Source organism: Thamnophis sirtalis, unplaced genomic scaffold (genome assembly GCF_051295495.1).
Source record: "Thamnophis sirtalis isolate CommonGarterSnake01/CBP01778 unplaced genomic scaffold, rThaSir2_p1.2 scaffold_2, whole genome shotgun sequence".
In the NCBI taxonomy this organism is placed as follows: domain Eukaryota; kingdom Metazoa; phylum Chordata; class Lepidosauria; order Squamata; family Natricidae; genus Thamnophis; species Thamnophis sirtalis.
Window position 1 is genome coordinate 121,133,952 of NW_028261382.1, and position 16,389 is coordinate 121,150,340.

General features: G+C 36.3%; 2 protein-coding genes across 6 annotated transcripts in view; one reads left to right on the plus strand and one right to left on the minus strand.

Annotated features, from left to right (window-relative positions):
• Nucleotides 1-1,091: 1,091 nt before the first annotated feature.
• ABRA (actin binding Rho activating protein) lies at nt 1,092-7,945 on the plus strand. Its single transcript, XM_087706782.1, has 2 exons — nt 1,092-1,922; nt 6,985-7,945. The coding sequence occupies exons 1-2, from the start codon at nt 1,216-1,218 to the stop codon at nt 7,445-7,447; spliced, it is 1,170 nt and encodes a 389-aa protein (XP_087562908.1). The 5' UTR covers nt 1,092-1,215; the 3' UTR covers nt 7,448-7,945.
• A 3,573-nt stretch (nt 7,946-11,518) lies between these two features.
• The window catches only part of OXR1 (oxidation resistance 1), a 216,950-nt gene continuing 212,079 nt past the window's right edge, over nt 11,519-16,389 (minus strand). For all 5 annotated transcript variants that reach the window (XM_087706778.1, XM_087706779.1, XM_087706776.1 and 2 more), the window contains 3 exons: nt 13,785-13,880; nt 13,086-13,159; nt 11,519-12,082 (listed from right to left, as the gene is read on the minus strand). In XM_087706778.1, coding sequence (XP_087562904.1) covers nt 11,947-12,082; nt 13,086-13,159; nt 13,785-13,880 — 306 coding nt within the window. In that variant the 3' untranslated portion in view covers nt 11,519-11,946. The remainder of the gene's footprint in view (nt 12,083-13,085; nt 13,160-13,784; nt 13,881-16,389) is intronic.

The following is a 16,389-nucleotide window of genomic DNA, read 5'->3' on the forward strand; positions in this document are numbered from 1 at the left end:
TTGCATGGAAAGTCCTACCTGGCTATCAATAAAGACAGAAGAAGAACAATTGTTTTCCCCCAAATTGATGCCAAATTCTTAGTTACTCCTCCTTGTGGCTGCTAAGAAAAGGGAAAAATAGAAATTAAGATTCCCTGCACTTGTAATACAATTTGAAATTAATGAAGGACCAAATTAGTTTTGATGAATCTTTTATGGTTTCAGAATCTGTCTTTGCAGAACCCCCTTTTGGTACTTTTATTGAGCTCCTGGAAGCCACTCCTGGGAGGAATGGGACAATTCACTGTGGCCAACTCGCCATGGCCATCTTGCTCTGGCCATGTCACCATGGGACAACTCGCTGGGGCCAACTTACCACAGGACAACTCTCAGTGGATAATTCCATGTGAGATAATGCACCACTGTTTCTTCGACATTATTTCCATTGACAAAAATGGAAATAATGTAGAAAAAAAACGCTGCCAGATAACATGTATTGCATTGAGTTATCTTGCTTGGATTGTCCCATGGCGATCTGGCCACAGCAAATTGGCTGTAGCAAGGTGGCCATTGTGAGATGGTAGTGGTGAGTTGTTCTAGATTTCTGGGTGGAATGGGGTTTCACCAATACGGGAAAAATAGTGAAAAACTATTTGTTAATGCACTAATATGTTTTTTTTCCCCCCTTTAATGAAGCACAGCCAATTGGAAGAGCTGCATCTAAGACACCTTTTATGGTCTTAGCAATCTGGCATTGTCACAAAGCCACCAAGTAGGTTAGTTAAAAATAAAAGCCTCTTGAATTGTGATTCCAAATGCTCTCTCTGGCTTTTCTGAAGTCAGCAAAGAGAAACTATCGAATTAGGCAAGGACCGTTTCTTTAGTAAGGCAAAGGATGAACATGTTCCACTGTCAAACTAAATGCATGAGATGCCTCTGTTAATTTCCATCACAGCTGCATCTGGGACATGAGAGAACTACATCAGTCATATTTACTTATATCAAGTGTCCCAACTGCTGTGGTGAAATACAAGCTGGGCCTTTTTAAAAAAAGATCACTGGCAGAATAAGGTGACTCTTTCTATGTGAGAAATGTTTCACATACTTTCTAGCTTCGTGCGGCCCACCCTTCTATCTATTTAAATCTCCACAATTCTTCCCTGCCTGTTATTTGCTACAAGACCATCTGAACTGAGTTTTAAGACAAGCAAACGTTGGTAAACCATAGACAAAGCCATGCCACCAGAAGAACACTTGTGTACCACACCTGCCAAGAGGGCCATCAAAAAAATCCGATTGGCTAGCTTGGTTATCGGCTTGGCGAAAGGTTGGCAGCAGTGGGCAACTGAACACAACACCAAGCAAGCTCAGGAACCTAGTGGATGGGTTCCCAATGAAGACAAACCACCAAATGACCCAAGAGAATGGACACCTCCGAAACATTCACCGACTTTCAAGACAGATCAGTCAAAAACTGAGAGAGAGCTTCCCTCAGAACAGCAAGTGTCAGACAAAGATGGAGAACAAAGTCCAAACGAGTCAACAGAAACTCTGGAGAAGTTTAATATTAGAAGTAAAGAAGTTACCAAAAGTGTAATAAGGTCACTCTCTGAAAGAAGTAGTGACATTGGTCTTCTCAGCAACAAATATGAACAAGACGAATTTGCGGAGACAGGAAAGATCAGCAATGACCCTACAAATATTGATCAAATCCTTAGTAATAAAATGTCTCCTACAAGAAGGAGAAAGTGTTCTAATTTGGTATCAGAGATGACCAAGGGATGGAAACGTTTGGAACAAGAAGAACTACAGGACTCTCGCAGCAACAGCTTGGATACAGAAGATAGTGGCTATGGTGAAGACACAGAGGATGGATTAGACAGGGATCATAATATCCAAGAAATACAGACTGTGGTGAGGATAAAACATCCCATGGCCTCACAGTAAGTAATTATTGTATTCCCCAAAATTGTCTTGTTATAAGAAAATGCTTTTGTATAGCACGTTAGTGCTTCCTGGTTAGTACAACCAGAGCACAACTACCGTAGATTTTGGAGTATAAGATGCATCCCCCCCCACTAAAAGAGGCTGAAAATTTGGGAGCATCTTATACTCTGATTGTAGCTTTTTTGAAGTTTTTTTTTGAGCCCTAATGAGGTGCTAATGAGTGAAGTGATCATGCAGTGTTTTGCCTGATTTTCTCACTGCTTCGGACAGCGCTGGCTCTTTGGCTTTGAAACAGAGATGAGCACTGCCCCTAGGGAATGACTAGCACATATGTGCAAAGGGAACCTTTATTTTTAGGGCCATTCCTATGTTTTCAAAATGGTGCAAAACTATCAGAGCAACCAATGTCCATTTTCATACATTATTGTATAAGATATCATGTCAATAACCATGGCCAATCTGCTAACTCATTCAATCTATCTAGCAAACTAGCAGATAATGGTAAAAAAAAAGGTTGATGAATGTGAGGGTCTTCTATACGTTAACAGGTGATGATCTGCATTCCAGAAAATAAGGAGCAACTATAGCAAGACAGAGACAGTATCCTACTGAGTTTGAGAGCAGAGTTTCATTGGGAGTCCTTTCAGTTGAAAGTTTCCCCAAAGTCCAATGGCTTCATTGATAGTTCACAAATATTTCTAAACAGATGAGGTTTAGCATGTATCAGTGCTAGCAAAGGTTCATTCAAGTTAACAGGAAACTGGTCCAGGTTAGCACGAATTACCCACTAAAAATAAAATGCAATCATTGCAGTGATGTAAGAAATCATTAGCCGGATCATATGGACCTTTCTAATCTTTTAATAAGGTCAAATCTTACTGGGGCTCTCCAGAAAACAAGTACATACATTCACACACACACACACATTTATATATATATATGTATATTTATATATATGTAGATATATATAGTTTGTCCACAGATAATGAATTTATCTTTTGTTCTTTTTATAATGTATTTGTCATTTGTATTTTCTTGAGCATAGTTTTTGTAAACCACCTTTGAAATATTTTCCTCTGGAGATCCAAGTAGAACAAGGGTATCATACTGATGTTGTCATGTTGCTGTCACGCAACGTTTCATATTTTTTCCCTTCGCAGAGCTAGGGTGGGCGTGGCCTGCGCATGACGCATCTGGCCCGCAGGCCGCCAGTTTGACACCTCTGAAGTAGAAGTGTAATTTGAGGGGGGGAAAAATAGCCTACACTCTGAACTTTTAAGTGGTTGAGTTTGAAGACTTGTTTTGAGCCATTTTGTTCTCTTACTGCTTTGAAAACTGTTTTCTGCATAGACTTTTATGTTTCAAAATAGTTGTAGAATTCAAATATATTATTTCAGTTATTAAATGTCCATAAAACCTACCTATTCATCTACCTATTTTCTCTCTGTCTCTCTATCTATTGTAAGCATCTAACAAAAAAAGTAGTTCTGAAGAAAGGTGAATTAGCATATGAATTGTAACTTTAAAAAAAAAACTATACAAGTTTTGTTTATTGAGTACCAGTAATTTTCTGACTCTCACTGGTCACCACCTATGGGTTGAACTATATTTAACCTGTAATTCTTGGAGTTACTTCCAAGTGGTTGGAAATGGCTTTGAGTTGCTTGGAAAGAGATGAGGGCTATTCATTTCTTTCCTCCCCAGCTGTCTATGCCTGCTGGTCACTCAAGTGCAGTTGCCCCCCCCCCCCCCCCCCCGCCCAAAACAAACAGATTGAAATATAATCCTTTCAGCTTTGAATGAAAGTGCTAGTAATAAAGAGCTTCTTTATTCTGTGATTGCTTGAATATTGTTTTTAATTTCTCTTGGTGGTGTTTTTTAGTTTATTGTATTGTTGAAGGTGGCGGTGATGTCAGAGCTTGTGTGGTCTTCCAGTACACATTTCCATTGATCAAAAGCCTCCCTGGTTGCCGAGGCAGAAAAAGACCATTGAAACTGGTCTTTCTCTTCTGTTTGCCTGACATATCTCTTTAAAATCACCCATGTTTGAGGGATGCATCTGCACCCACCCTGTCCATTTTCCATGCAACACCCACATGATAAACATTAAAAGGGGGGGGGGAAGCTTCAGTCAACCAGATGTCACTACCATCTTGATTTTTTTACATCTGTAATAGGTTGCTTGTTTTAATTTAAACAAGATTTAATTGAAGCATAGGAGCCAGGAAATGCAGACATCAGGCAGAGAATCAGTTGCAAATGGTAGGGCATTCTAAACTTACTATCCTACAATTAAATATCAGAAATCTACCAGGATAATTTCACAGGAGTCCTTTTCTCCTTTAAAAAACCCCCCAAAACATACTCTCATTTAGGAATTTGAATGAGACTCGATGGAGAAAGTTACTATGTACACACACACACACAAACACTAACTACATGCTATAGTATATCTGAATCCTTTTATTTGAGTCAAATGCTTGTGGTTTCAAGATAGGAAAAGCAAGAATTATAACAGTAAATAATTCTTCTGGGAAACAGCAGTGCTAATTTAGCTCACTATAAAGGCAAGTAAAATGGAAAGGGAATGATAGTGTTTCACTTGAATGGATTAAAATACTAATTGAAATTTTCTTTTTATTTCTTTCTCTTTCTTTCCTTCTCCTTCCTTTCCCTTTCTTTCTTTCCCTTTCTCCTTCCCTTTTTTCTTTTTTCTTCTTTTCCTTCTTTACTTTCCATTTTGTCTCCTCCCTCTTTTCTTTCTCATTCATTCATTCATTATTTCTTTTTTTCCTTTCCTTTCTTTGCCTCCTATCTCACTGATACAATAACTGATAGCAGAAAGGGACGAAAGCTATGTCACATGCTTTATAGAAACCTGGAGTCAGAGGAGGAGACTGAGGTCAGCTTGACCCCACCCAACCTTGTGCTCTTCATCTCTGTCTCTGACATTTCCATATTGATGGGGAAACAAATTTGGCTATGTTCAGAGAGATCAATATTTCTGTACTTGTACCGGGAGCCAAGAAGTAATTTAAATGCTTTGGAGGCAGATTTCTCAAAGTATCCAGAATAAAAGACATTTGTTAGCATGCCAAGCTGTCTAAAAGGGATGATAAATTGTGATTTTTAGTGAGTGGACAGCCATCCTGGTTACTCATTCAAAATATATTTAAAGTGTGTTATTGTCCTTGAAGATATAAAGAAGAAGTATAGGAATGACTAGTGTCATGCCTGGTTAATGATATTCTTTTGCAATTTGTTTGACAATTAGTTTCCCGGTAGGGTGGTAGGCCTCAGCAAGACAAGGATATGGATCACTATCTTGCTTAAAGGTAACATTTTGTCCCCAATATTTTACCCCACAAACCTTTGTGGACAAGTGGAAGATGAGGTGCAATAGCAATACATGCCAGTTTACTGTTAAGTTTGGGGGTGCCAACAGACAAGGTACAGCTCAGGCAGAGAATTCTGGATAAGATCAAATATAGAAGAATCCTAATTTAGTTAATCAGCTGAATAACTAAGCTACATGTGATTAGCCTGTTGTATCTAAATACCATAGAACCTTCATGCTACCGAACAATCCCAAAATGTACATTCTGCAAAAGTAATAGATTGAGAATACCATAGTGATTTCTAAGAAGTCCATAAACACAACTACTGTTCACTTCTAATGAGAATCAGAAGATGGGAATCAAGAGAAGAGGAAGTATGAGTTTCTTGTCAATCTTGGCTAGAGACTCTCTGAGAAGTGAGTTTCTTAAGACACAGACTGTGTTGAATAAGTTCTAAGAATTCAAGCTTAATGCCCCCCCAAAATCTAAGACTAAACAAAAAAGTATAGACAAACATATGCAAGACTTTTTTTTTCAGTGCTGCTTTTCCTTACCAGTAAAGCTTTTAGTCCCTTGCTTTTTCAGTTTTTGGCTTCTGCTCCTGTAAGGAGTGAACTAATTAAAATTAATATAACTTTTAAAGCAGACAAATCTATTTTTAGGCACATGCTGAAGTCTTTAAAAAAACCTAATAGTTTGCTTTCATAAATAGCAGTGTAAGCTCTAAGCCAATTTGTTCCCAATTATTTCAAAGCATTCATGAGTCTAATATCGCTTGTAGTTTGCAGCCAGAAATTTTAATTTGTCATCTTCTTTGAAGACTCTTCCAACAGGATAGTCAGAGAAGCGAAAAGGGGACTTTATGCACACCCAAGCATTTCTAGGGAGACTTTGAAGAAGTTGTGCTGGGCTTTCCAAAATATGTGTTTTAATGTTTAAAACAGCTCTTTATCCTTCTAGATGCCATAGCTCAAAAAGAATATAATAGAATTAGAGAAGATCCAGAAGACAATTAAGATGATTATCTGGAACAGTTTCCATATGAGAAATGTGATATTTGGGCATTTTAATTTTTTTAAAAAAACCACCTGCATGATCAAGGTGTATAAAATTATGCATGGAGTGAATAAGGTGGAGAAAAAGAAACTGAGGTCACCCAATGAAATTGAATCCTGGAAAATCAGGAAAAAATAAAAGGATATTTTATTTAAAATTAAGAGGTAATTTAGCTTTGGAATTCACTATCATGAAATGTGGTGATGGCTACCAGCCTGTCTTCAAAAAAGAATAGACCAGTTTATGGATATTATGGTAATCAATTCCTATTTGATGAGTGTGGAACTACTTGTGAAGGCATCTGAAGGCTTCCTTGTGCATTTGGTTGGCCACTGTGAGAACAGCCTGCTGGACCAGATTGACCAGGGAATCTCTCTGTCCTTATTTCTTTCAGCTCTTTTAGCAAATCATGCCATGCAGATGTAATTGAGTGGTGTTATTTTCCCTTACATAAATTAAAATGAATGGATCTAATCCAAAGTAGCAGCTTTTATTTTCAGGTAAGAGGCAGCAAACAGTCAAAGGAAATAAAGTGATTTAGAATTAGTGATAACATGCCACCTAGTGGTTTGTGGTCTAAATCAGATTAATGAACACCAAAATATTTCACTAAAGCCTCGTCTTATTCAGCAGTTTTTTTTTCTTCCTTTTTTTTTTCCTGCAGCAAGAATAAAAATCTCAAGTTGTCTAAGAATTTCAGTCCTGTCTACAATCTAAAGGGGCGATGGGAAGAGTGGGCTGATGAACATGTGACCATTCAGAAACTCAACCCTTTCAGCGAGGAGTTTGACTATGAGCTCGCTATGGCCACCCGTCTGCACAAAGGAGATGAGGGCTATGGACATCCTAAAGAAGGCACAAAGACAGCAGAACGGGCCAAGAGAGCAGAGGGTCATATCCACCGGGAGATGAGAGACATGTGTTTCATCATCAGAACAATGGCTCAGCTACGACGTGATGGCAAGATCCAAGTCACTTTTGGTGACCTCTTTGACAGATACGTTCACATTTCAGATAAAGTGGTTGGAATACTCCTGAGGGCCAGAAAACATGGAATGCTAGACTTTGAAGGAGAAATGTTGTGGCAAGGCCGGGATGATGCCGTTCTAATAACTTTGTTAGAATAAGGTCGTTTTCCTCACAGGATAAGCCAAAGGGCATCCTTGTATTCAGAATGTTTTATCAAAAGGTTTATCAGAAAGATTGACAGATGTCAAAGCTTTCATCGGCACTCAGAACTTATCTATTAATATTTAACAATAGTATCTCCATATTATTCCATCTCTATGTTATTGTTTATAAAGTACATAGATTGTTCTGCCAGTACTGGTAGTATCTGATTTAACTATGTTTGGTAAGATTTCTATATAAATAATGAAGATATAGAAGATGGTTCACTTCAGCTGCTTTATGGATCAGATGTTTATTAAGACACTTGGGGATTTTTCAGAGATCTGGTTAGCACTGGAAGCAGGAGGCAACTCAGGATGTTGATGTCATTGCTCCGTCTTTTGCGTTCATCAATCCCAGTTCACTTTTTGTTTGTAGAGGACCTCCAGCAGATAAAATGACAGATAAAAAGTTTAAAGCACCCATGGAGAAAGATTAAAAAATGAAGCCCCCCCCCCCCAAAAAAAAATATACAAGTCCAAGTTCAGCCCTACTGAAGAACTGTAGTGGCGCAGTGGTTAGAATGCAGTACTGCAGGCTACTTCTGCTGACTGCTAATTGCCAGCAGTTTGGCAGTTCGAATGTCACCAGGCTCAAGGTTGACTCAGGCCTTCTATCCTTCTGAGGTCAGTAAAATGAGGAGCCAGCTTGTTGGGGGCAATATGCTGACTCTGTAAACTACTTAGAAAGGCTGTGAAGCACTGTGAAACAGTATATAAGTCTAAGTGCTATGGCTATTGCTACTTTTCCTCTTAGGAAAAATGAGGAAAATTTCATACTTTTCCTATTTTGTACTGATGGATTGTTAAGTCAGTGCCCTTGTTTAGTGTAGTGAATTCCTTTTGGGGAAATTTGTGAAGTTAATAAACTCCACAGTTCCTGTGACCATTTTGGACAGCACCTTGCCAACTGTTGCTTAAATTACTGCCAGCCTTACATTAAGGGTACATTAAGTGATTGTATTTAATGTTACACCCCAACATTTCAGAAATTTATTTTGACAACATGAGCTCATTAAATTTGCTTTAAAACATGGTGAGGTACCTGGACATATGAAGTTACAACAATAATACTTTATAATAAATCTGATTGTCATTTCTTAAAAGATGTGTAAAGTAGCTTTCAGATCAGAGGATCCCATTTTTTTGAGTTAGGGGCACACTGGATAATTTCCAAACTTCTTGTGGGTGTTCAGAGATTATCTATTCTCAAAATGGCTGCCATGGGAATATACCCACCTGTAAATAATTAATTTACCACATTTCTCACCTTCTCTAGCACCTACTCAAACAGAATATAATTTATATCCTCTCTTTAATGAACAGTATTTTTTTTTCTGAGAAGGCTCCTGAGTTACAATTCTCTGTCATTTTTATCTACTATGATAGCTTAATGATAATGATCCTGGAAGATACAATTTTGCATTACAATATACCTTCACATTTTTTAAAATTAATTTAAAATGTAAAAAGTTACTAGTTGAAAAAAACAGAACCTTTGAGATATTAAGTCAGGTATCTTTGGGAGCCAACTGGGGGTCCCAGGCTTAGATGAACCATATTGTTTTCTTAATGCTATCAGCTGTTGAAAAGAATTGCATTTTGATATGGTATCTTGTCTTTCAAAGTGAAAGATCCTGCATCTTCTTACAGAAGAAAAAGATATATGATTTTGTGTTGAGTCGATGGTAAATTTATTATAAAAGTTGCTACTCAAATATCAGTATATGTGCATGCATGTATATATAGCTTTTGAATATTTTTTAAGTCAAGTATCAAAATATGATTCTTAGAAGAAATCTTGTGCTGTGAAATATTAATAGCATTATAAAGGAGGTTTGTTACAAGCAAATAACATTTTACATGTAATCAATAAACTTTCCTGCATCCATAAACTGAGAATAAAAGCTTGATTTACCTTACCAATTAGATAAAATAAATCAAGTTTGAAAAAATGTAATTTAAAAAAAAATGCTTTCCTAGGACAAGGATATTATTTTATGTTTTTATGTCTGCTAATTATTTTTCAAGATTTGGATAATGAAAGTTCACTGAGCAGTTTATACTATTTATTGGTCTAAATTAACCTGTAGATATTAAATGTTTCTGTCAAATATATGAATGTGATCCATTTCAAAATCTTATTTATATTAACAAGAAGTGAAATGAACTGCAAATTCAGTTGATACAATGGAATGAATGAAAAAGAATTAAATAAATATAATTACTTTTTTGAGATTTTTTTTAATACTAATGTAATAACTTATTTTTTTTTTTTGAATCAATGTTAGTAGCATTTATAATGTTTCCTGAAGCTTAAGGATTCTAATTCTACTTTATAGCTGCAGTAGCTCACTTTGATTTTTCTTACTGGAAGGAAGGTGATATGGGTATGGACTGCCTTCCCTGGCAAATGGTAGTATGTATTGTATATTGAAATTTCTATACAGATGTAATGAACATTTTGGAAGCAACTCCCACACCACATGTCAAAGTGTATTATTGATTAATAAAGAGCTCTGTAACAATATTTAAAAACATCCGATTTCTTATCAGAAATTTTTCGCAGGAACATGGTTCAACACTACTAGTATTTTGGCTATGATCCAAGGCTTTCAACCTGAATGTTAATTACAAAATGGTTGTATGTCTAAATAAAGCCCAACTCAAGTTTAATTACATGAATTTAGATTTATTTGCTTTATATCACTATTATCTTATAGTATTTTAAATCCATCACAGGATTGTTTATTTAGTGAACCCACAAAGACAATAACACTGCTGTGGAAGACCAAAAGTGGGAGGGGGGAGCGATTTTAATTTATTTACACTTCCTTTTGTCTGTAAACATTGAATCTACATATATTCTACTAATAGGAATAAAGAGCTATACATTGAGACAGAAAACAATGCTGTGTATCTTTTTTAGCAATATAAAGCATGAGCATATTATAGGATAAAATATTCTCTTTTCCATTACCACAGCAGTAAGCATTCCCCAGATAATTCTGAAACAACTTATATTAGTAACATTCTATACAACTATAGCTAATTATTTGAGCTAAGCCATTTGGCTTTTTATTCCATTGCTAGAATAATTTAAAGTGCTAGAAGCAACCCGTCAATCAATACTCCCCCCTCTCTAAAATAACAAAAACTACTTTTAAACATTAATGTACAAGTTAATATGTACAATATTCATTTGAAATAGAATAGCTGAGATTTCAGCACAAAGTCATTCACTGTCACAGTTAACAGCATTTTTAAATTATTTTTCTTTTGCATAAACATAGAATATAAGCTTTGAAACAACTGTTGTTATTGCCACAATGGCTTTTTAGTTTTTCTACAAAAGTGGACAAGAGCTACTGATTTACTATTACTTTTTTTTCTTTTTTTTTCTTTTTGCATGAGGTCACAGAACAGTAAATTTTGCATATTAACACATCTACTGAGTTATGATGTCTATCTAGAGTACATTACCCCATTGCATCAGAGCTGGTGCAAATTGCAGTTTTACAACACAGATCCACTCAAAAGAAGAGAAAAACACCACACCTATTTTGTTTTCTGTTTTGGACAGGAGCAATTGTTGGAGATGATGTGGTACAAGGCTACAACAGAAGAACTATAAAACAGAGTGGTGTGTTATGTGTATGTGTGCATATGTAGATATACACACAGACACACACGCATAAATTTGATGCATATTATATGCTGTTTGGAAAAAATGTGTCTGTTTCATAGCTTTAGCAATAAGAAGGTATTATATGTACTATGAATTACTCACTGCATTATGTTTACTTTTCCAGTTGCTCATTGCTGTATTTTATATCTTGATCACGTAGCTGAATCCTTGCCCAGCATTTGTCCCAAGCCTGCAGATCATTTAATGGCATGTGCAAAACGCTTCAATACAATCAATAGGGCAGCTATGTTTCAACAGTAAAATACTACAGATACCAATTCATGACATATGATTAAAGATGTGGTGATATTTGATTGAAATAAACAGCCAAAACTGATCACTGTTGGTAAATTATGAACATCTCTTCCACATATTACTTAGGCTAAGTACATACAGTATAACTCAATTAGATTTCATGTTGCTTAAATGTTGCTTCAGTGAAATGGTTAAACAGAAGTAAAGAAAATTTCTGAATTGTGAGAATGAGAACAAACAAATGGATATGTGAATGACATGATAAAAACCTGGCTCTCATAAAGAAATAATCAATTATGGTTTGAAAGCTCTGTAACTTTCAAAAATGAAAATAAAATCTGAACAGTCAGTTTGCACTCCAATATATTGATGTGAAAGACATGTTGATGGTCATGCAGAAAATGTAGAAAGGCATTGCAAAACAAGCTACATTATATTGCTTTAAGGGCTTTCTGAGCTGCATTGATCAGTATCAGGTTTGGGACAAACTTTTGTAGTATTTAACAGTTTATACTTATTCAAAGGCCCAAATTTCAATGTCTTGTATAATGAAGTCTTCTTTCTTAGAAAGTATGCGATTCCCAAAGGTTTTACAAGAGTTACTTCTTCCGTGATAGAGATCTCCATCAAGCCATAAAGCAAATTCACCCCTGCAGTGTGAAGAGAATTAGTTTGCCAGATATTAAAAATAATTTTCTTCCCATTGCTGTATTCAAATGTAGGTCACATTTTAAATCCATACATTTTCCTTCAATTTCCCCCCCTAATTTGAAAGCTTTAGATTGCTTTTAAATTAAACAGTCAAGGTAGAAGCAGTGAGCACCTTTAACAATTTGGTTAGAAGTTGAGATGATGACATCTTTATTCCAGTATATTTGATATAAATGATAAAACAGCAACGAGGAGATAAACAAAACCTAAACCTGGGATCTAGGGTTACCTGGACTTGTTCAGCCCGGATCCAACAGTCTCATATTAGCATGGCGTACTGTATTGAGTAGAATAAAGATGCATGCACAAATGCAAACTAGGTCTGCCATGGAAATGTTGTAATAAATGAATAAAATCAAGAACTTTATCTTCTTTGTGGTTAGTCACATTTAAGCCACAAGACTGTCGGCTGAACAGAAATTGGGCCAAGAAAAGCACATTTTGGCTTTGCATTAAAAACTGGGTTCTATCTACCTTTTTTATCTAACCGATTTTAAAAAAATGCTTTTACCTTTGCTAATAACCAAGACAGACAAACTAAATCAAGTAAGAGCCAATCTGGATTAATGGTGACAGTGATGACTTAGAAAATAGGAAAAAATGAGTTCTAGTCCTCACCTTAGGCATAATGTGCTGGGAGATTTTGGACCACTCCCCTCTCTCAGCCCAATTTATCTCACAGGGTTATTTTTGGTGGGAAAAATAGGAGAGGAAAGAAATATTGGTATGTTCACTGCCTTATTTTAAAAACGAAAAGATGGCCTTTCAGACTTGTTCAGAAAAAAAAAAAGCCAAAATTGGCAGGAGGCTGCCATAAAGCAAACAATGTGGGCATGGAGATACTTGGAATCTCTATATAAGGAATATCAGAGTATAACAGCACACTAATGTTGCATCAGAACATTTTATCAGAATGAACAAAAATGATAAAGAACTACTAACCCTCCACCACCAAAAGCCAAGGCATCCATATCTCCTTTAAGAAAAAACATATTGTCTCCAGTCCATTTGAAGACCTAATGGTTAGGAAAATAAATGAAGACAGACAAACACAGATGAAAGGAAATTATGGCTAAAAGAACAACAAACATACATCATAAGACATCATTATCAATTTCTGCTTCAGAAAAATCCAGAAACTTTATTGTTAAAATGCTACAATAAAGAATGCCCTTATTCTCTGTGATAGCTAACTAAACTTATTTCAATATATTGAAATTCTATCTATCACCTGAATGTCTATCCCTGTCCACTAAATTCAGTGAATCATGAAGTAAACCTTATTTCTCTTTAGTAATTTATAGAAACTCTGATGTTCTGATAAGAGCGGATTTATGAATGTTTACCAGTAATTGTTTTGTAGTGTTCATCATCATTCTTTATTGATTTTGTGGCTGTGTATGTTTGTTTATAACAGCTTTTACATTGGAAAATTAATTCATGGGAAAATGTAAGGTGACCCTTCATTGCAATTGCAATCTAAATTCTAAACAATAGGTCTCACTATTCAAAATGTGATTCTGCTTATTTTTAACTGGAATTTAAATAATTTCATTGCAACATAAAATGGTTAGATTCATAAATAATGTAATCTTGCATATATTATCTAAATTATTTAGGTATTTTTTTCTAAGCACTTACCTCAAATTCTGGGCAGAATGTAAAAAGAAATGTTTCTCCTGTGCCATAAAACCCATCACTCACTTTAAAAGGTTCAGAAGCGAGAGCTCCAAAAATCTAAAGAAAAGAATAAAAATAGTCCAGAGAAAGCATGACATTTCCACTGCTTTTGTGCACAATATATAGGAAACCTATCCCATGAACATGATTAGATTAATTGGAATTATCAGGAATTAATTCTACTCATTCCAAGAAGTTCAAAGCACAAGCAACTCTCAGGTTGAACTAAGCCATAACTTCAGCAAGGTATTTAATGGAACATTTTTGTTGTAGACGAAAAAGATCTACTAAAATATTTAAAAGGCTTCCAGATGGCAGTTAATTCAGCAAACATAAGAGCAGAAAACTCCTTTAAGGAGAGGTAATTCTTAGCACAAACATTTGGACAAGCTGTAGCTGGCTGCCATCTCTAATGTTTGCTCTGTTCTTGCCAAATCAGCTTTTCCAATGTTCTTGGGGCAAACGTGTCAGGTGGGAAAGTGCGTTTAGATAAAAAGTAATCAGAACAGGGTCAGCACAGTGTGATTGCGCTTGTTTTCTCAACAGGTTATCAGATAGTCAAGTCAGTCAGTCCAGTTTGACTGATTCAGTATGCCTTCCACTTATTTAAGGAAAGAGTTGCAAAAAAGTAATGCAGGAATGCATATAAATCCAATAAACAAACAAACAAACAAACAAACAAATATTGCCAGCTATTGTTTGTCTCATGTGAACAATGACTTTTCACTCCTCTTACTCTCTCCCTTTTCATTCATTGCAAACCATACACTTCCTTTTTGCTTTTGAGTCTTAGGCATAAATGCTGAATTACCAAAGTAAAAAATGCTAAGCATGAAGAGTTTTAAAAAATGAATCAGTGGGCTGTTCTTAAAAGAATCGCTCTAGAAGAGTTTGAGCGATAGTGTGATGTGATTATAGTGACAGTAAAGAGAATTTGCCTGAGATATTTAGTGTCAAGTTCAACCCTCAGCTTAGTGCAGAATTCCAAACAGAAACATCAGATGACTGAGCAGCATTTTGTGTAAATAAATCCAACAGATGTGTTTCTGTGTGCACCTGCGCACACATGAATGGATAGCTTCAAATCAGTCTTTCCTTCTGGTCACTGCCTGGACAAGCCCCTGCAGTTTTCTTGGCAATAGTTCAGAAATGGTTACCCATTATCTTCTTCCTTGGACTGAGAGGCTCAAAGTAACCCAGCTGGCTTGATGCCCAAGGCAGGACAAGAACTCATGGTTTTCTGGTTTCAAGCCTGGTGACTTTAACCATTACATCATTATGGCTCTCACATCCAAGAAATAGAAGCTGCATCACTGATTCACTGCTGAACTGCTCCTAATTTCTAACAGACAGCAACAATTTGCTTTCCTGTAACTTCTGTTTTGCATTTTGGATTCACATGGAACAGGTTATGGGTTCCTCTGAAAGGAAGCCTCCTTTCAGGTTTTGTGTACATCTCTTTTCTCCACAATCTTGTCAACCATCCCAAGATGCAAAAGAGATGATAAATAATAAAGATTGCTTTCATTTGAGAAAAGATTTGAAATCTAATATTCCTCCACAAGCTTTCTCCTAAAATAAGTACCAATATTTCTCCCCTACCCCTCTTTTTAGGCATCCATCAAGCTCTGAAACTGGAAGATTCTGTATGTAAAACAAAAATGTTTCTGCTTGCGTGAGTTAAAATTATCTTAAAATTTCCCATTCCGCATTGGGTTCAGACTTCTCAAACACACACACAAACACACACATAAAGTCAAGTGGTAGCAGCAAAACAGCTTAAATAATTCTCTAAATGGTTATACTATTTGTCCAATTTATCTCTTCCTAAAAACTTTATTTATTAGTGTATGGCACGTGTTAGCCAGGGATCCCGAGGTGGCTGGCTGCCTCTGTGAAAGGATTTTTTTCAGGCAGTGTCATCTTTACCCACAGGACACCTGAATGCCGGTAGGCAAACAGGGGAGGTTCCTTTTCTTGTCCCTATGTGGTGTATTCGCTCACGGGAATTGAGCCGTCAACCTCAGCAGTGCGCAGGTCCAGCGTTCTTACCATGTGAGCCACCGTGACCCCCTACTTGATTTATATCAACCCACCATGTCTCTAATATTAAATATTATTATGGAAGTGTAAAATGTATCCAGGCCTGCAAAAGAATCTATATATTTATTGCAAAGGGAACAAATCCCTTGATACTTTTGTAGATTAACACATTTGTGGTAAAAGACTGATCTGAATTTTTCCCCCTACAAAAATAGTTAACACTTCCACATTTTTGCAATCAAGTCTTCAGTTAAATCTATTGAACTGCAGTGAAGTTACTTTGTTTTTAAAGTACCAACAGGAAGGGCAGTGGAAAATAACTTTGGCATTATTGCCAGGAATGACGTATATGGCAACAGCTACAGAGCCACCAGGGCTTGAGTTCAGCTTGAAGGTTGCTAATTTAAACTGCTATAGGTGTTTTGCACTATCTTTATGATCAGCCTGCTAGACTAAGTTTTCTTTTTTGGGGGGTGGGGCGGGGAATTAAAACAACATTGAGCTTTCTTGTGTTATAGCTAAG

What these genes read in the sequence shown, in the direction of transcription:
- ABRA (XM_087706782.1), top strand. Translation starts at nt 1,216, where the DNA reads ATGCCACCAGAAGAACACTTGTGTACCACACCTGCCAAGAGGGCCATC. An exon ending in AAACATCCCATGGCCTCACA is followed by an intron (nt 1,923 to 6,984) that starts GTAAGTAATTAT and finishes TTTTTCCTGCAG; the next exon opens with CAAGAATAAAAATCTCAAGT.